Below are 19,972 nucleotides of genomic sequence, written 5' to 3'. Positions count from 1 at the left end.
GAAAAACGAAGAAAATCTTTAAAAAATTGTAAGTTTTACAAATTTCAATATTAGAAGCTAAAAAATTACAGGGTTGTTGTTCAGATTTAATATTTTGAGAGAAAAAATAGTTTATTAGTCGTGTTTGGAGAAAACGAAATTTATTTGGCATATAGAAGGTACAGAAGGTAAAAATCTGCTTATGAGTGGCTCCCACCCACAGTGTCAACGAAGGGTTAAAAATAAATAAAACAGATAGTTTGGGGAGTGTCGTGGGATTTCGTGTAAAACAGTGGCATCTGATTGTTTGAGTTGACCTGCTTGATCCGATTGCCGTTTATCAGTAAGACGAATAGTTCAAGACCTTAAAACAGGGTGACACACGATTCTGTCGCTATAACAAGCTTATGAAAGCACTCTATTGATAATTGATTTCGCTGATTTGACACAATGTAGCGTATAAATACTGGACAGTCGATGAGGTCCAGTGTCACTTTCTGGTTGTCTACGGCTTTCAACATGTGGCTACCTCTGACCCTCTTAGTGCTTGGTAAGTAGACATTGACAATTCTGGTCAGACTGGACGTATCCACTCGCATCAGACCTTAATTTTAATATTTCCCAAAAGACACTTGAATTCAAAATTAAGCTTCCTTAAGTCAGAAAAGCATTAGACCCTAAGTACTTCAGTAATATTTTAATACCACCAATTAAATACAGAAGCATTACTAATTGTAAATTGCGGTGTCTTTGCAGCGGGCACAGTCTCAGCCAACGACTTCCAACATGGTTGGAAAGTCGGCAGCGAATACACCTACCTGGTACGCAGTCGCACCTTGACCAGCTTGGACAAGCTATCCGACCAGTACAGCGGTATCGTGTTGAAGGGGTTGTTGACAGTGCAAGCGAAGGATCCCAGCACGTTGGTGGCGAAAGTGTCGAAGGGCGAGTACGCCAAGATACACATGAAGCTGCCCAACGGCTGGGACTCGCAGATCTCCGATCAGATGCTGGAGCTCCGCGAGCTGCCGATCACTGAGAAGCCGTTCGAGATAAAGGTAAAACACGGAGTAATCCGGGACCTGATCGTCGACAAGAGCATCCCCACCTGGGAGGTGAACTTGCTGAAGAGCATCGTCAGTCAGCTGCAAGTGGACACCCAGGGCGAGAACGCCATCAGGGACAGGAGTGTTCAAGTTCCAGACGATGACGAGTCTTACGGCACGTTCAAGGCCATGGAAGACTCCGTGGGCGGAAAGTGCGAGGTCCTTTACGACATCACACCTCTGCCAGACCATATGGTCCACGCCAAGCCCGAATTGGTGCCCATGCCTCACTTGAAGGGCGAGGGACAGCACCTCGACATCATCAAGACGAAGAACTTCAACAAGTGTGACCAGAGGATGGCCTACCACTTCGGTATCACCGGCCACACTGACTGGGAAGCTCGCACCAAGGAGAACGGCAAATTGCTATCGGTTAGTGACGCTCGGTGTACCGAAGCATCAGATAGAAATTAATAGGATCACACTAATAACGTCATCTTAATTGTCATTGTTTCAGAAATCCTCCTCCAGCAGGATCATCATCTCAGGAAAGCTGAAACATTTCGCCATCCAATCGTCAGTGACCACCACCCACATGTTCGTCACCCCCAGGTTCTACGAATACCAGAACGGCATCGTGATCAGCAAAATGAACCTGACCCTGCAAAACATGCACAGGATCTCGAATTCTCTGTCCTCGCCAAGGAACCCTGAATCCACTGGAAATCTGGTCTACATCTACAACAACCCGTTCTCTGACAATGAGGAACGCAGAGTTTCCAGGCCTATCGAAGCCCTGAACTCCAACGAAGTTCGCACCTCTGACTGCTCGGGTTCCAGCAAGGGTTGCTCTAGCTCCGACAGCGCTTCCAACAGCGAGGAGAACACGTTCTGGCAACCAAAACCCACGTTGGAGGACCCCCCTCAGAATCCTCTGCTGCCAAACTTCATCGGCTACAAAGGCAAATTCATCGGCAAGTCTGGTCAGGTCGATCTGGTCAAAGCCACCAAGCAGCTGGTCTCCGAAATGTCCAATGAGATCGAGGACCCCAGCAACATGCCCGCCCAAGAGACGCTCGAGAAGTTCACCATCCTGAGCAGCTTGATCCGCATCATGAGCAGGAGGCAGATTATGGAGGTCGAGAAGAACATACGCATCGGGCACAACGACTTGAAATCGAACGACAGGGCCCAGGCCGCCAAGCAGAACGCTTGGGCAGTGTTCAGAGACGCCATCACCGAGGCTGGCACTGGACCGGCTCTGTTAACCATCAAGGACTGGATCGAGAAGAACGACGTCGTGGGCTTGGAGGCGGCTGACATCGTCTCGAGGATCCCGAAGAACGCACGCACACCTACCGCCGAATACATCAGGGCGCTCTTCGTAAGTGTCATTTAGAATTTGGGTCCTATGAAGCTTATTTCAGTTTCTTCGCCAACTATAATTGAAGCATTTAAATGTATCCTGCTCACACTGACGAATTGTGTTTCACAGGACCTGGCAACCGACCGTAAAGTGATGAACGAGCCGTTCCTGAACAGCACTGCGATCCTGTCGTTCACCGAGTTGACACGTCTCGCGCAGATCAACAGGAATACGCGCCACAACCGTTACCCCGTGCACACTTTCGGCCGCATGGTCTCGAAAGACGACACAGCCATCACCGAAGAGTACATCCCATATCTAGCGCGAGAGCTGAGGAACGCGATCAAGGACGGCAACAGCCCACGGATCCAAACATACATCCTGGCGCTCGGTAACACCGGCCACCCCAAGATCCTGGCTGTGTTCGAGCCTTACCTGGAAGGAAAGGAGCAAGTGTCCGTATTCCAGAGAACGATGATGGTGGCTTCCCTGGGTAAGCTAGTCGACACAAACCCGCAACTGGTCCGCTCTGTCCTCTACAAGATCTACATGAACACCATGGAGGCTCACGAAGTGCGATGCACCGCTGTCTTCCTTCTGATGAGGACCAACCCGCCTCTGAGCATGCTGCAGAGAATTGCAGACTTCACCAACTACGATACCAACAAGCAGGTCAACTCCGCTGTCAAGTCCAGCATCCGGAGCATGGCTGAGCTGACCAACCCCGACTCCATGGACTTGGCTAGGAAAGCCCGTGCCGCCATGCACCTGTTGAGCCCCGCCGATTACAGCTACTACTACTCTCACGGCACCGCCTACGACATGATCATCGAGAAGCAGAACCTGATGCGGCGATTGATCTTCAACTACATCGGCAGCGACGACAGCCTGTTCCCTCGTGCTCTGTACCTTGGATTGTTCGCCTCCTACGGCGACTTCAAGACACCACCGACCGAGATCAAGGCCATGCTCTCTAACGTGAAGCCTGTGCTCGACATGCTCCTCAAGAGCAGCAACAACAAAGAGCGGTCTGGGCGAACGGCAACGGAGAAGATCGCCGAGGAATTGAACATCATTCCGGACGAGCCTATTCCATTCGAAGGAAATCTTCTGTGGAACTCTAAATTCACCTCGCGCTTCTGGCCTTTCGATAACCAAGCCCTCCAGAAGATTCCAACGCGTGAGTATTGATAATGATTAATGATTAATTAATTCCTGCTGCAACGCAGGGAAAGAATGGTGTACGATTTTCTCTGAATCGTTTCAGTGTTGGCGAATCACGCGATGGCCCTGAAGAACGGTGGCTATGTCAACTTGAACAAGCTGATGTCCTACGAGATCACTGTGAGCTTCCCTACTGAGACTGGTCTGCCATTCGTCTACACTTTCAAGGAGCCCATTTTGTACAAGATCAGCGGTAACAGCCAGCTCCAATTCGATCGTGACTTGAACGTGAACGCGAAGGCGGACGTGCGTCTGCTCTACTCGAAGAAGATCCAAGGAAGAGTCGGTTTCGTCGCTCCGTTCGACAACCAGCACTTCGTCGCTGGCATCGACATGAATTTCCAGGCCTTCGCACCGGTCAGGCTCGCCCTGGACATAAACCGCGTGAAGAGCAACGTGCAGCTGAAGGTTTGGCCCCTGAAGGGCGCGGAAAAGGCGAAGCTGATCCACTACAGCGTCGTTCCCTACACTTCCAGCCACAACATCCTGAACATGCGCCCTCTGCTCACGGAGAAGAGCACGCAGAAGGTGGAGATCGATGAAGTCCAGAGCCAATCCACTGTGCTTCCAATGAGGGATATTGCAACCTTCAAACTAGATATAGAATCTGACAAGTCGAACGATAAGTTCCTGAATTTGAACTCCGAGAACGGGTGGATGAACTTCGTGTCCCCGTGGTCCGTGGACAACGACAAGTACCGCAAGGCCGACCTATTCATGAACCTCGAGAAGGAACAGAAGGAACCAATCACCTTCTCCGTCTTCTACGACTCCATGATCGCTAAACCTGGCTCAGAGAATTCTGAAGAATGGACCCCAACCGCGAGAGCTGTTGCACCGTCTAATAACGATGTAAACAGTGAGGAACGCAGGAATCAATTCATGGAGGAGGCAATCAAGGGCATAAGGTCGGCTGAATCGGATGTAGTGGAGTTGCAGCTTCAAGTGCCTGGTGAATACCAGAGCCGCAGCGCGCTGACCCTCGCCTGGTCCAGCAGCAACGTCGAGAACAAAGGACGACTGCTCGCCCACTGGCTTATACAGATGCCCAAAAAAGACATTAAGCTCGAAATGTGCGCAGCCTCTCAAGCCGCGTCTAATTTGAATCCCATTCTACGCTACGACCAGGTGAGCCAGTCTGAACCCAAGACGGAGTTCGACATCGACGTTCGTTATGGAAAGTCCTGCAGCGAAAGCGATCAGATTAACATCAAGGGACAAGCCGTGCAGAGCGATAATATGAAGGAAAAGATCAGAGGCTCCAAGTTGGTGAAGGCGTGCAAGGAACAGATGAAGCAGGGCAACAAGATCGTTCAAGCCTGCCAGAACGCTGCAGATCTTGCCGCGACTACGGACGTACTGGAGTTCTCCATGGACACTGAGGCTAACTACGTACAAAAACTGCTCGAGGCAGGTGTTCACATGCTTGACGACACGGAGTTCCTGAGCGCGCAGATAAACATCCTGAAGCCAAAGAACGCCGGTAAACGCAAGGTCGACTTCGAGGCTAAGCTTTCCGAGGATCTGGAATCGGGTCAGGTGACTCTGCACACTGCGAGCATGGACGCCACGTTCAAGGACTTGGACTTGGTTAAGGTTGGGTTAGCTCAAATCACCGCTGACGATATTGTAGGCACCACTGAGGAAAGAACACCCGACGACATAGCGCGTGAGTATTCTGGATGATGGATAAAGCATAGGGAGGAGCACTGGACTTGTAAGCCTGACTGGTCGCCATTTCTCAGTTTCAGGTACTTGCGTACTGGACAAGACGCGAGCTGAGACCTTCGATGGCAAGAGCTACCCTCTGAGACTCGGCAATTGCTGGCACGTCGTCATGACTACCTATCCGAAGTTGAATCCCGAGAACCGCGATGAGAAGCTTAGGATCCCCGAGGACGAGAGGTTGAGTATCGTCAGCCGAGAGACCGAGAGCGGAGAGAAGGAGGTGAAGATCCTGATTGGCAACCAAGAGATCAAGCTTCTGCCAACTGATTCTCAGCCCGAGGTCAGATTGGATGGCAAGAAGGTTGACTTGTCCCAAGTCGTGAGCCACTATGAGGAGCATGCCGGCGAGGTGGTCTTCCAGATCAACAGGCTTCCAGACAACACCATTAGCGTAGTATCTGAGAAATACGACTTGGAACTTGTCTACGATGGAGCGCGCATTCTGATCCAGGTAAGAGGATAGCTTATGAACTAAACCTCCGAAACTATTCACTTCCCCTTCTCCCTAATTCGCTAGAGCATTGAAGGCTATTGTTTCGTGATAACCATAAAATGAAACCCGTTCACAGACAACCGACCAGTACCGCAGCTCGATCCGCGGTCTCTGTGGAAACTTCGACGGGGACGCGACCAACGACTTCGTGGGACCCAGGAGCTGCTTCCTCAACAAGCCCGAGCTCTTCATCGGCTCTTACGCGCTCATCAACGAGCAGTGCGAAGGAGAGGCCCTGGAGAACGCCGAGCAAGCCAACCGCAAAGACTGCTCTGGCCAGCAAAGGTTCCGTCAGGGCAACGTGATCAGTGACGTCGATGCCGGCCGACTGAATGCTGCGGAGCAGAAGTGGGGCTACCATCAAGGTGAAAAGCAGGGCGAGAGACACGGCATGTTCCACAGGACCAAAGTGATCGAGGTCGACGACAAGATCTGCTTCTCCATGCGCCCAGTGGTGTCCTGCGCGTCTAGTCACACCGCCACCGAGACGAGGGACAAGAACTACCAGTTCCACTGTATGGATAGGAACGCGGCGTCGCTGAACATGAAGAAGAGGATCGAGAAGGGCGCCAACCCTGACCTTAGCCAGAAGACCGTCTCCATGTCGCGAACCATCAGCGTACCTGTGGCTTGCCAAGCGTAATTTCCGCGTACCTGATAGTAATTAATGTAGTCATTACGTAGTTTACCCCTTCCTTTTATATGTTAGCACCTGACGCAATGTGTATTAATAAAGTACACCGTTTTCAATACTCCTGTGTGGTGGTACACTTTATCTGAATCCCCTGCCTAATCCTTCAGCGAATGGCTTTACTTTCCTCTTAGGGGGTCATGCACAGTCAGGAGGCCGAAAAAGGGTGGATTTGGAAATTTTTTACTCAAAAGCTATAACACATTTCTCAAAAAATCTTTTTTCCTCTTAAGGATTGCATCTAGTACCGTGCATCGTAATTTTTTTATTTAAAAATATTTATCAATAACTAAGTTATGGTCCATCACTCGAAGGTTCTCTAAAAAAAAGGCTTCTGCGGTGACCACTGCTGCTCGAAAGTCGATCATCTGAAATAAAAAATTCAAAAGAATTTACTTATTATATTATATTATCTAGTATTTGAACGAAGGATTTTTCGAAATACTGATTTGGGAAAAAATGGCTGATGTTTAAAATAAAAGATCAATTTTATCTAATCAATTTTCCATTTTTATCATAAATCGTGCCTGATTGTCGTCAATTAAAAGAAAACTAAGCATCGGATAAAGAAATCCTTCGTTCAAATACTAGATAATATAATATAATAAGTAAATTCTTTGAATTTTTTATTTCAGATGATCGATTTTCGAGCAGCAGTGGTCACCGCAGAAGCCTTTTTATTGAGAGAGCCTCCGAGTGATGGACAATAACTTAGTTATTGATAAATATTTTTAAATGAAAAAAATACGATGCACGGTACTAAATGCAATCCTTGAAAGGAAAAAAGATTTTTTGAGAAATGTGTTATAGCTTTTGAGTAAAAAATTTCCAAAGACCACCCTTTTTTTCGGCCTCCTGACTGAGCATGACCCCCTAAATTTTATACCTTTCTGGTGACAGTAGGGAAAAGGTGGCAATCATATTGAAACTGTAATATCGTGAACAGGGCATTTCAGGTGAAGCTGATGTAGGTAACAATCCATCGTTTTTATTTCGTCGTAAAGTTGGTTGGCTCGAAGTGTCGGACAATTGCAAGTCTGTATTTCCTGGCCCTGTTTTGTTAACGCATCGGGTGGACAGGTTGCTTCGTAGCTGTGATGTAGAGATGCTTCTTGGTAGACTTGGTTAAATTTGCGTATCATTTTCTCGTGCTCCTCGAACGGTTCGCCTAGATATTTTAGAATTTTAGACCTTATAAAGTTTTCCTATTACATGCTGACACGAAGGAAGAATAGCGTTTTGTTATAAGAGGATCATACTTCTAAATATCGACGCAACACCAGCCTCCAAACTCCTCTCGATCTCTCGAATTTCTCTCTCGCATCTCTCGTAGCAGGTACCGCGGAAGATTAACGAAGGCTTGGGGTCTATTTCGCAATCCTCGCAAGTGATCTTGTCGCGCGCGTAATATCTGTACTTGAGACACCTCAGCATGTCTTCGATGAAGGTGAAGCGGGTCTTATCAATTCTAGTGATCACGCCTGGTCGCTGTTTCGTTCTCAGCAAGTGATGCAGCTACGACGATAAAATTCGAATCAACTTTCGATTTGCAGGGCACACAAGATTCCGAGGCATAGACGCACTTTAAACAGAATAAATAGTATCCACTGCATCGATTCGTGCTCCAAAACAGCTGCGGCATACTCCATCTCGTACTGCCTGAACCTAAGCCCACAAAGAATACATGTAAATGACATGATCCGAGGCCTCCACACTAGGAAACACTCACTTCTTCATATCCTTCACAGTCTCTTCGTTCTTCGCATAAACAGTCTCCAACCACCGCCTCATCTTCGGCAGATCAAGGACAGTCTTCCTGAACCAGTAACCGCGCCACAACGCCTGGATCCTCGTCGCCATTCGATCGTAATAATCCTGCCACATCTGATGAACACGCTCCACTAGGTACAGATCAATATTGATCCTCACCCAGTAGCCACGCCAATGACGCTGAATGGTGGTGGCGGATTCGCGCAGCAGCCGAAAATGATTTCTAGTGAGGATACCCCTGATCCATGCCTAAAACCGGCAACCAAAATACCAACTACACGGTGCGGCAAGAAAATAATGAGGCTGTTAAAGAATAGAAAATGCTAACACACAAGAAGCAAACTTCTTATTTGTTTCCTTTAAAATAATTTCCAAGGGACTCGATACGACGTTTACATCGGCCACATAATCGTTTGAAAGAGTTTGGAAATTTGTCTGCTTTAATTCGGTTCAATTGCCCTGTACCTAACACTCTACTGAACATCAGGTCGGGCTGAGGAGTTCTCTTTTTAAGCTAGACGCGTTGTTACGGTTACAGATGTGTGCGCAGATGAAAGCTAAGGACTATTCGCCTAAATTCAGAGAAATAGACCTCTACGAAAAACGAATCCACAATAATTCCTACAAAAATTGGAGTTCATGCGAGAAGTAGAGTCGAGGGCAGCGCGCCGAAGCCTATTAAAATCGAAGCTTGGTAAAATTATTAGCATCCGACTGAATCTTGACCCCGAAGCTTCGAGTTGAGCACTTAAAAGAGTGAGGTGAAGTCGGACCCGTCGGGATTTGGCCGAACCTCGAGCGCGAGGATCGATCTCGCCAAGGGTTTAGCGAGCGAGTGCGAGAGTCAAGAGGATAATTGAAGTTCATCAAAACTGAAGTCCACTAAAACTGCTGGAGCCAGATCCAGCGCGAGGATGTGCCTGCAGGTTGAACAGGCGAACGGGCTTCTCCAGCGGTGCCATCGGAGAGTTTAACCGAATCTCGACCGTGAGAATTGGCCCCGCGAACGATCCACCCTCTGCGAAATGACGGGGTGCGCCGGTGGAGTGGCGATTGATCAGAATCGATGGCTCGTCTGTCTGGGCGTGAGAATTGGATTGGCAGGGTGAAAGGGGGCGGTTGCTCGCGCGCGAAATTCGAAGTCCGGTGGGAGGAAGACGCGAGGGTAGCTGGGGCGAATCGCGAGCGAGCTATTGTGTCACGATCTTGACCTCAAACAATCGATATCGCCGCGAAACGGTTCTACCGTTACGACACTCGAGCCTCTATCATTAGCTGCCGCTATCGAGAGCTCGCGGGGTTATCATTCGCGTGTTCGCCGCGCACTCGAAATCTCGTGGAAAAACTCGGCTCTTTTCTCGCGACATCATATCCAGGTTATCGATAGGCGGCCTTGTTAACCTGTATTCTCCGAGCCACGACGAAACGCTCGCGTCTAATCGATTCCGCGAGGTCGTCCCTGCGCTTGATCTCCTCTTGAAGATCCAGGGGGTCCGCTATAAATCTCATCACCGACGCCATCGCCGCGGATACTTTTGCGCCTGGGTATTATTATTCTTATCCAAAATCGTTGTGCGAATGTTGACGCGAAGCTTCCGCCGAATGAATCGATACTTCAGCGAACAGCGTTGTACACGCGGCCTAGTGCACGATTTATTGAATCCAGTGCTGTTGTTTCTTTCAACGGCAGCTTCGCAGGGAACGGGCAGCGGTCCCAGCGAGACAAGGAGTTCAAAGGGAGGGGCAATAAATAATTTATTCGATCGTACATTTCTGCGCAAACGACGCCACGATCAGAGGACCCCAACGTACAGCAGGAAGACGAAGAGGGACGTGGAGATGCACATGAAGGCCGCCGCCAACGTCGCCATCACCACGTTCTTCTTCTTCTGAGACGTCCTCGCCGCCACGTGGAAGTCCTTTCGGGACTGCACAGAGTAAGCACTGAGTCAGTCTTTCGCTGAAAACCGTGGGACGGAATGGGTAGGACCAAGTGCATCCTTGATTCTCTGCTGAAATCACTTTCCAGAAGGTGGCTAGAAGTCTTCAGCGGCTTCGGAGCCGGGAATCATTAAGGATTCGGTTTAGAGCGCAGCGGAAAGTTCCATACGATGCTCGCGAATTCTCTTCGTAGAATTCGGAGCGAATCGACATCGAAACAATGAAGCGCTATAGCCCACACACCAGTGTGTTTTATTAGTAAAAAATACGCTACTCGTTAATCGCGCCACGATACCGGCATAATTAATGGCGACCGTATCTTCTTCAGGGTTTATAAATAAAAGAGCGCAATCTCCACGCGTTACCCTCGCGGGAAATAAATGATTTGGACGCCGCTGGGCTGGGGTCGTATTTGCAAGACGGGCGGCTACGAATCCCTGGCAGTTGAATGGAGATTCTTTTCACTCGCGATTTCACTGCAAGCCTGCGTTGCATTCAACATGAGTGACTAAACAGTTTGATTTACCGCCACTTCCAGATTGTCCAGTCCTAGGAAAGGGACGTGCAAATTGATTCGGGGATCCATTTACCATGATCTGAAGGCTCTGAGTCTTTCGCACCAGCTCGTCCAGCCTCTGGCCCCTGTCGATCAGCTTCTGCACTCCATCCATCAGCGCCTTCCGAATCTCCGCCAACTCGCCCTCCAACCGCGGGATCGCCTCGCTCTCCTGCTGATTGTACTCCTCCTGAAATCGCAATCGTTTAAATCTCCGTCGCAGCCGGCGGTGTGGATTCGAAGACCGTCGAACGTACGACCATCTTCCTCAGCGGCTTGGAGAGGTCTATGACGGCCAGATTGCGCAGATCCCGCGACAGATCGGCCAGGATTGGTAGCTCTCTGTAAATGTTTCGCAGCCGTTCCAGGAACACCTGGGAACAGGACTCCAGCCTGGTTGCCAACGAGGGGCAGTCCGATTTTGTGGTCAGACAGACGTAGTGGAGCTCGCCGATCAGCACGTGTACGGTGTACCTGAGGAGGAGCAACGTCTCTAGACAATAAAATTCAGAAGGAGTCGCTCTCCAATGGGCATTGTGTACGTTGTCCTAGAGTTAGTGGGTATCTTGGAGAAGTAGAGAGACTTTGTACGAACTTTAAATTCTTGCAATACCTCTCTGTTCCACTAGAATACACAGGGGCACGTGGGACAGCTCGTGAAAATAGTTAAATAATTAATTTCCCATTGGTTACCACTTCGAGCTGAATTTCAAAGGGTTCGAAAATAAGGAACGTCATCCCGTATCATTTAAAAACAAAATCGTAGGAGAATTTGGCACCGATAACGAAACCGTTATCAACACCAGCAAACATAGGTACAGTGACTCGCATTCAGATTCGAACACTCTTTAAAATCGCATAACTTTTTTAGAATTGGTCCAAACGACTTGAGTTTTTTTGAGAAGCTAGAAGGATTAGTTTGCTAACTGACGCGTTTCGTCGTTTTGAAAAAAAATGTATTTGGTCGGAATAGCGAAAAAAATAGTAAAGGTCGATTTTTAAACTTTTTTTGTGAGCTTGTAATGAAAATTCAGACAAACCCGTTTGTAGAATCGCGAAAATTCCCGAAATCAGCAATTTTTAAACGTTTTTTTTTAATTTTCATTACAAGCTCACAAAAAAAGTTTAAAAATCGACCTTTACTATTCTTTTCGCTATTCCAACCAAATACATTTTTTTTCAAAACGACGAAACGCATCAGTTAGCAAACTAATCCTTCTAGCTTCTCAAAAAAACTCAAGTTGTTTGGACCAATTCTAAAAAAGTTATGCGATTTTAAAAAGTGTCCAAATATTAATGCGAGTCACTGTATACGCGAAATTGGAATGCCACGATAACAGCGGCAAGCCCGAAGCGTTTACCTCAAGGGAAAAATTACTCCCCAAAGCGTGGAGATTCGGAAATCGTTCGGATCAATGATCCATCTAACGATCTAATAGGAACTCTTGCAGTTTCATAATCTCTTCTCTTAAATCAAGCCACAATCAATGTGCACGCTCTTACTTGCCCCGATCGAGGCTGATCTTATCGTTCTCCACCGACTTCAGTCCATCCACCGTGCTCAACGCGATCGCCCTGTGCGCTGGATCCTGCTTCGCTGGATAATCAGCCACGATCTTGCATCCCGACCTCTCCCAGAAGGCCACCAACGCGTAATGCACCACCGTGCTCATATTCGACACTGGACACGCTCACTGGAATCCAGAGAGGAGCGGCGCGTAAATGTCGCACGGATCTGCTATCCCTCGAGACGATCGATCCCTTCTGAGAAGCACAGCGACGCGGATGGGAATGGGATCGATGGAACGGAGAAAGCCATCGATCTTCTTGTCTCCTTACCTTCCTAGGCTGGGTCAGGGTCGATTCAGCTGCCGCGAGCTCGCGACGGGTCCCTGGTGCCGCGGACGCTGCCAAAAATCGACGCGCGTCGACTTTGGTGAACGCTGGAGCACTTTCGCCGCGGGACAAGGAGGACCATTCGCGAACGGATGACGTATCGTCTGTATCGGTTGGACAGACGGGCGCGGGCAAGCACAGTGGTCCCGGAGCTGTTTACCAGGGCCGGTTGGCGGTGTATCGTTAGTGAGTAATGAAAGAAATTTCGATAAACCCGATAAAGAGTTGCGGCGTCGCGGCTGTGGCACGAACGCTCGCGGATCGACGCTTTCCGTGACGACCACGTCCCGTCTCGACGCCTCCTCATTGTCTGCCCGCCGATTTCTTCCTCTGCCCGTTTCGTGGAGAGCGAGCCGCCACCGCGATTAGATAGATCGACGGTAACGCGCGTCGACGTATTTGGCCAACGTGCATCGAGATTTAATCGCGCGCTTCGAGTGGCGGCTTTAGATAGCGCGCGCGCGGTTAATCCGAAGCCCACGGAATCTCGAGGTCCCGCTTTTAGCCGGGAACGCGCTCGATCGCGATTCCTTTCCGAGATTTCGATTGAACTTAGGAGTGACTTCGAGGGAAGGTTTTTAGTGAAATTCGTTTTCAGTTCGACGAAGCTTGAGAAATTCTGCAAACTCCATCGTGGCTCCAAGGATCGTTTAAGAATCATTATAAATAACCCCGCGCTGTCTGCGGAATGTTTGCTAAGACACGCTGTTATTCGAATCGCTCACGTGAAGATATCGAGCGCGTATCATGACAGAAGTGCGAAGACTTTAATCTGAATTCTCTATCTGTGCTGGCCACTGTCTGGATTAATCGTGGGCGATAATAGACGCCAAAATATGTACGCTCCAGCTTTTTTTTTTAAGTCAATAGCTCCCGAGTTCAATTGAAACCATGGGCCGTCAGCCATTCTTCGATAGTCTGCCTATTCGCATCCAGCCAATTGATGCTGTTTTCTATCTCCTCCAAGGCGTTCCTCTTCGCCCCTTCTGTCACCCTAAGCTCAGGGTGCTCCAGGAAGAAGCTCCTAGCCTGCAAAAGAAATCCTTGCCAATTGCTCTTGTAACGTTGAAAGCTGGGGCGATTACCTCCTGCATCTTTTGGTGGTCTTTAAACAGCGAGACGATCACGACGACAGCCTTCCCCAGAGTGTAAGCACTCGCCGCGTACTTTCCGACCAGACTGTCCCACCGAGATCTACGAGGCGATTAATTATTCACCACGGTATTCCGGCGATCGCGACGATTGCGAGAATCGTTATCTTTTATTTCAGGTGTACCGAGAAAATTCCCCTAGAATTACTACCGTACGAAATTCCAGGCGATGTCCAGCCCCGAGGGATTCATGGCGATCTTGATCAGCACGTCAGCGAAGTCCTGCTTGCGGACGAAATTCTCGTCGATCGCTCGCTCGAGGTATCTAAGCCGTGAAACAGAAACAAGGGGAGTACGTAATTGAACGAGGGGAGGGGGAGAGAAGTTTGAATTTGCGTGTGGCCGCGGCGCAATCTCCAAATGAGACGCAAGTCTGCGCCGGTCCCCCGTCGCGACAATGGGCGACACGCTTGCTACGTAGTAAATTAGATTCTGATAAATTGGAGAGCGGCACGCGGTCGGATAACACGAGAGATAACGGCGCCGCCGAAGAAGAACGCTCGGTGGCCGGCGGGGCAATTAGTCGGCGATTGAATTGCGCATCGACGAACCGATTAAGGGTGTCCTTATCTTGCACGGCAGTCAGCCCAATGATGAGACGTTCCCTTTCCTGCGCGTCGGCCTCCCCCGCGAGTAGCCGCGACATATTTTCAAATATTGATCCAACGTCGTCCGACTGCGTGACAAGGCCTATTGCGGTATTCTATCGTGAATAATAAAGGCGCACGGGCGGAAAATATTTATGAAGCTTTTCCCCTCACCGAACGGATAGACGATAGACCGAATATCGGCGGGCAGTGCTTCCTCGCTCCGGAGGAAATTCCTCAGCTTCCGGCTCGCGGTATCCAAGCAGTGCCTGTGGCCGACGTTGCAAGCTGCGCTCAGTATCAGCACGCCGAATTCTCTTCGGGCGAATCGAGATACCTTTTTCTCAGTTAACGCTCCGTATCCTTCACAAATATCCTACTCTCATAGACTTCTACTCCCCGAGGTTAACGTTCTAATCGCTCACCAATTATATACAGGCAAGACTACTAAGACTCGATTAGTCGAGATTTACGACGGATTGTGTAGAATTGATACGTTGATTAGAGGCACGGGTAATTGCTAAAGGTGGACTGACCTGCTGGCGAACGACTCCTCCGCGCCTACGCGCCATCCGACTTGGTGGTATGCCCTGCCGATAAGACTTTGCGCGTAGGTCTGGATATTTGGAACAGGGGAGCAGATATCGAGGCTTATTGGACTCGGTGCGATTAGGAACCTATCAATGAGGCGAATTACATACTTGGAAACGCCGGTACGCGCTCGTCCCGTCCAGCAGTCTGTTCATCTGCCCGAACCATTCGGTGGCCACAGCCCACGGCTGATAAGCGGTCTCGTTCGCCAGATAAGACGTTAGATTCATTACCACGCAGTAGCACAAGTCAGCGGCTTCCGCTAGAAGAAAAGCGTCGTGCAACAAGTCTGCCCTGTCCGCCGCGCTCAACGCCTGTGGCAATTATAAACGGTGATAATTGGACGATGGGAAGGTGATTTGTAAGATCCACTTTGAAATTCGCAATGTATACTTGATAGTCGCGAGACAGTAGCGTGCCGAAGGTGTACCAAGCCTCCCGCGTGTAATTCACGATGTAATAGCCGTTCGACTTGTGGTTCAGTTTGATCCAATCCACTGGCCTCTTCAGCGACAGTTCCACTGCAAGTAGGTTAGCGGTTTCGATTAAGGGGTTATATCTAGTCAGGAGGCCGAAGAGAGGCGAATATTTGTGAATTTTTTTTGAAAAAAGGGAAGCATATATTTTTACGAAACTTTTCGCAGGTGAAAGAGCAACATTTAAAGAACATTTGATAATTTTTTGGTAGAAAAATATTTAGGTTTATAATAAAATTACAACAGACATCCAAGAAGCCTCTTTGAAAAGTTGTGTTTTTGGGGGAGCACTGCGTGAAAAAATCAGGACTTCAGGTTTTAAATTAATATTTCGGAAATTCCCTCCGTGGTTCAGAGGATACATTAATATACTAACGAAATCTTGTCTGTTCTTTAATTTTAGATAATCTGGTTCCGAATGGCAGTGCTCGCCCCGAAACAACGTTTTAAAAAGGCTTCTTGGATTGCGAATGTAATTTTATTATAAACGTAAATATTTCTCAACAAGAAAATTACCAAATGTTCTTTAAATGTTGCTCTTTTAACTGCAAAAAGTTCTGTAAAAATATATGCTCCCGCTTCTACAAAAAAAATTCACAAACATCCGCCTCTTTTCGGCCTCCTGACTAGGTATAACACCTTAACCCTCGGTTGTCACACTGGGTCAAATTGGCCCTGCAATTTTTTTTAAGCATGATGATACTTTAAATGTCAACTTTCAATATATTCTACAATGTTCAAACTTTATCTCAGAATTTCTGCGACTTAATTTAACGAATAGTTTTTACATAACAACTGATTGCAAATTAGCGGGGTTAAATTAACCCAGTGTGACAACGGCGTTCGAAAAAGTAGGTGTGATTTCCGAGGGTTTTACGACCAGGATGTATGCATTTCCCTGTATTTTTACGCGTCGCAATTATTACCGCAGGAGAAGTTCGCGAGGAACCAGTCGAGCTTCACGCTGTCACTTCTGCTGGTCACGTATTTTATGGGGATGGTCCAGCTCCCGCCACTGCAATCGAAAACGATACTTCCCCGTGGAACCTGTGCGTTCCATATCTACAGTATTCATATTTATACATACTCCAGCGTTTCGTGGAATCTCTTGCTGATCGCGAATCGCCGCTGGGAGAGTCGGAACGCCGTCTTGTCTTGGCGGACGGTGATCACTGGGAATCCGGGGAGCCTCGTCCAGCAGTTCATGAAATCGATGACGTCGATATTGCCGCTGGTACCGTTCCCAAGAATCTCGAACAGGTCGCGTGATTCAGCGTTACGGAACTGGTATCTGTCCAAGTAGCTTCGGACACCTCGGAGGAACCTGGGCCTGCCAATCGCATCCTCCAGCATTCTGATCACTGCTGCGGCCTGGTGTTCGGGGAACATCGATCTTTGAGTTTAACAGGCAATTTTCATGCGTCTATTGGAAATTTCAGGCCGACCCAATCAGCTCGAGGACCATACTTTCTGATAGGAGATGCGATCGAACATTTCCTCGATCTCCTCGGGATCCTGGACGCGCTTGACGATGGGACGTGCGCGCATCTTGCTGTCGTGCCTCATGGAGATGTGCTTGGTGTACAGAGGGAAGTTCTCCATCTGGAGCGCGAAACGAAAGAAACTTGCCGCGGACGGTGACAACTTGTTGTTCGGGGCCGATCGATCGTAAGTTCAAGATTGACAGACCTGATTCCACTGGGGGAAAACAAAGTCCACCGCCGCGTGCTCCATGTACGTGGCGAACCCCTCGTTCAGCCACAGATCGTTCCACCACTTCATGGTTACCAGATTGCCGAACCACATGTGCGCCAATTCATGGGCCACCGTCAAGCTGACGCTCCTCATATTGCGGCAAGAACTGTCGCTCTCACTGCGCAGCAGTTCTGTCTCGCGGAACGCGATCAAACCCCAGTTCTCCATGGCTCCGGCAGCGAAGTCCGGTACGGCGACCAGATCTAATCACCAGCGAAGGATTTCCCCAGTAAACCCGAGGTTCGCCAGAGACGCAGGGTAGGAATAAAGTTAAACAGCTCGAGTTTCAACTACCGAGCTTCGGCAAGGGATAATCGATCTTGAAGATGTCCAAGTAGAATTCCATCATCTGGACCGCCACGTTCAGCGCGAATTTCGTATTATTCGCGTACATGGGCCTCGCGCAAATCTTCACCGGGACCTGCCTTCCGTTTAGAAGCTTCACAGTGGAGCCGGTGCACCCCAAGTTGCTGACGATGAAGGCGACGAGGTACGTGGACATTGGTGGCGAAGAATCGAAGTAGGCGACCCTTGAATCGCTGACGTCCTTCGTGGTATCCACTTTCTGCGGTAAACTACCCTTAGAATACCTTCGGCAGCAGTTTATTCTCCGCGTGTACCGACTTACCGTCACTGGCATGTTTGACAGTGCGTGGTACAAAGATTGCCCCGAGTAAAGTATCCGAATATTGAATGTAGCTTTGAAGATCGGTTCGTCGAAGCAGGGGAACGCATTCCTCGCGTAAAGTGGCTCGAATTGCGTCGCAGCTAGCTTCCTACGCGACGTGACGAATTGTTCTACCACTGTCGGAATGTCCGAGGGGTAGAAGTTGGGGATTAGTTACCTGACAGAGTGGCTGAGGTCGACGTAACTGCTCAAATAGAATCCAGTCATTTTCCCCGTCAAGACACCGCTGAAGTTCATCTTTAAAACGTACTCCCCCGAGGGGATGACTCTAGACGCTCTAACGACTAACATCTCGCGTTTGGCCACGTGGGTCACGGACTTTATTCGAACGTCCGCCTGCGGTTTCCGGGAGTATAGCTTCGTGGACGAGATTGACAGGTTCTTCGAGTGGAGAACGATGTAATTTCTGTCCTTTAATTAAATTCCATACTGTCGCACTTCGATGGCATTGGACAAACGGTGAATTAGGTTCGAATACGATGCTGCGTTGGAATCACTAACCGCGAGTACGTTGATGTCGATGCGAATGGACCCGTGGAATATGTCGCTTTGGAAATCTGGTGAAATCGCAATCACGTAGTTACTCGGGACTACATCCTCGGGCAGACGTTTCTCGATCTTCATCGACTGGTCGCGACGTCGGAGCAAATTATTCTTGGAAAGATTTCCAGCGATCGCGCGGAAGCCCCTGATCTCCATTAAGAGCGTTGTAATTAAGATAAATCGCCAGTCGAGCATTTTACTTTGGAGACAAAGGCTCCTTGGTCTAGAGACGAGGCTCCTTATCGTGTCGCCAGGGTTGGATTGAAAAATGACTTATTTATTTAAGCTTCTTCGATTAAGCTCCTCCACGTGGTATTTGACGATCAGAGCCTTGAGTAAATTCTTACTGACCAAGCATTACAGCGAACCGTTCGGTTAGCCACATCATGGACGGAATTATTTTGCCTCGTGAGGGACATTCTGCTTACTTCGTGGATGGTGAAATCATTTTATCGCGATAGAGGTGCGGCGAACGGGATTATCGATAGTTATCGCGTGACTGTTCATGGTGAAGGGAGAATTGGAGACTTTGCAGCAAGGGGGGTGCAACTCCACTTTTGATAGTTTTTGAGCTATGAAGCGTGATATTCGTACAAAAAAGTCTGCATCGTTTGGCACAAGTTTCATGCAAATTCGGTAATAAATGAGCGATTTATTGCAAATTTTGGACCTGCACCCATTACTGTTTTGTGCAATACGAACGCCCACCTTATAAACAGCCTTTTTAGAAGGCTCTGAAATGTACCTGTTGACTAAATAACGTTATTTTTTATGTCTACAACAAGTGTCGACGTATTTCTTCCACATTTGATTAATAAAGCAACAATAAATTAATGAAATGTGTTTCTTATTGCGCGCAGTTGTCAAAAAGTGACCGATTTTTTTACTCTTTGGTGCAAGACAGGCGCAGCTCCAGACTTGAAAAATTCGCCAAAAATAGAAATAAAAAGTTATCAACTCAATAACCACTACTTGTTCTGTGAAAGTGTATATTTTTCAATTACTGTTCTCCTTTTACTGTTACGTCATCGTAATAATTTTATAAACACTTTTTTGCAGTTTAATCGAAAGTGGTAAAGATGGAGTTGTACCCCTGTTGCTGCAAGGTCTTCAAATAAGCGAAGCAGGTCGAAATCATTGGAGATTCTGTGGATGAATCCGAGGTTTCGAATTATCCTGAATGACTAAAGAACGTTTTATAAATAGGTAGATTCCGTGCATGAACAATTGGAGGCTTTCAACAGTCAACGTCTGCTTCAGAGGTGAAAGTAGCGAGGAGAGTGGGCATGGAGCAACTTCCTCCGAAGTGAATGACCAATAGGAGCCTTCAAAGCACCTTGCAGACAAAGAAAGTCTTTCAGATAAGATAGAGACGGGGGGGATCGAGCAGACGAGGAGGGGGCGTATATAATTCTTACATAATCTTGAGAACCGGTTAGTCTTGGGTGAATTATCCTCTACTACACTGGTTTGTGCGGCAAGTTCCACTTG

At 48.4% G+C, this 19,972-nt stretch overlaps 3 protein-coding genes and 1 long non-coding RNA gene across 6 annotated transcripts; 2 read left to right on the top strand and 2 right to left on the bottom strand.

Moving 5' to 3' along the window:
- The first annotated feature begins 369 nt into the window (after positions 1 to 369).
- Vgn (vitellogenin) lies at positions 370 to 6,588 on the top strand. Its single transcript, XM_076816794.1, has 7 exons — positions 370 to 529; positions 736 to 1,457; positions 1,543 to 2,409; positions 2,521 to 3,571; positions 3,659 to 5,284; positions 5,361 to 5,794; positions 5,913 to 6,588. Exons 1-7 carry the CDS (start codon positions 457 to 459, stop codon positions 6,477 to 6,479), a joined length of 5,340 nt encoding a protein of 1,779 aa, XP_076672909.1. The 5' UTR covers positions 370 to 456; the 3' UTR covers positions 6,480 to 6,588.
- Positions 5,925 to 13,168, bottom strand: LOC143371551 (uncharacterized). Of its 3 annotated transcripts, XM_076816843.1 has the most exons (9): positions 12,634 to 13,168; positions 12,298 to 12,488; positions 11,052 to 11,268; positions 10,829 to 10,984; positions 8,257 to 8,546; positions 8,111 to 8,192; positions 7,787 to 8,042; positions 7,398 to 7,695; positions 5,925 to 6,654 (listed from the first exon to the last, which is right to left on the bottom strand). In XM_076816843.1, the coding sequence occupies exons 2-8, from the start codon at positions 12,465 to 12,467 to the stop codon at positions 7,445 to 7,447; spliced, it is 1,422 nt and encodes a 473-aa protein (XP_076672958.1). In that variant the 5' UTR covers positions 12,468 to 12,488; positions 12,634 to 13,168; the 3' UTR covers positions 5,925 to 6,654; positions 7,398 to 7,444. The 3 variants fall into 3 exon arrangements, with proteins under 3 accessions (XP_076672958.1, XP_076672960.1, XP_076672959.1); XM_076816845.1 differs by lacking the exons at positions 5,925 to 6,654; positions 7,398 to 7,695; positions 7,787 to 8,042; positions 8,111 to 8,192 and adding an exon at positions 10,067 to 10,225 and having other exon boundaries at positions 8,451 to 8,546; XM_076816844.1 differs by lacking the exons at positions 5,925 to 6,654; positions 7,398 to 7,695; positions 7,787 to 8,042; positions 8,111 to 8,192; positions 8,257 to 8,546 and adding an exon at positions 10,036 to 10,225.
- Positions 10,101 to 10,835, top strand: LOC143371566 (uncharacterized). The gene is made up of 3 exons (XR_013086043.1): positions 10,101 to 10,234; positions 10,327 to 10,483; positions 10,567 to 10,835. It is a non-coding gene; the product is annotated as an uncharacterized LOC143371566 (long non-coding RNA).
- Positions 13,169 to 13,569: 401 nt separating the features above from the next.
- On the bottom strand, positions 13,570 to 18,723 carry LOC143371562 (glutamyl aminopeptidase). Its single transcript, XM_076816864.1, has 16 exons — positions 18,440 to 18,723; positions 18,096 to 18,349; positions 17,879 to 18,026; positions 17,545 to 17,815; positions 17,185 to 17,453; positions 16,963 to 17,097; positions 16,583 to 16,866; positions 16,422 to 16,510; positions 15,413 to 15,540; positions 15,130 to 15,333; positions 14,965 to 15,044; positions 14,603 to 14,745; positions 14,393 to 14,531; positions 13,993 to 14,106; positions 13,776 to 13,884; positions 13,570 to 13,719 (listed from the first exon to the last, which is right to left on the bottom strand). Exons 1-16 carry the CDS (start codon positions 18,674 to 18,676, stop codon positions 13,570 to 13,572), a joined length of 2,754 nt encoding a protein of 917 aa, XP_076672979.1. The 5' UTR covers positions 18,677 to 18,723.
- Positions 18,724 to 19,972: the final 1,249 nt, after the last annotated feature.

This window comes from Andrena cerasifolii, chromosome 7, assembly GCF_050908995.1.
Source record: "Andrena cerasifolii isolate SP2316 chromosome 7, iyAndCera1_principal, whole genome shotgun sequence".
NCBI lineage: Eukaryota > Metazoa > Arthropoda > Insecta > Hymenoptera > Andrenidae > Andrena > Andrena cerasifolii.
This window is presented reverse-complemented; position numbering and strand designations above follow the sequence as displayed.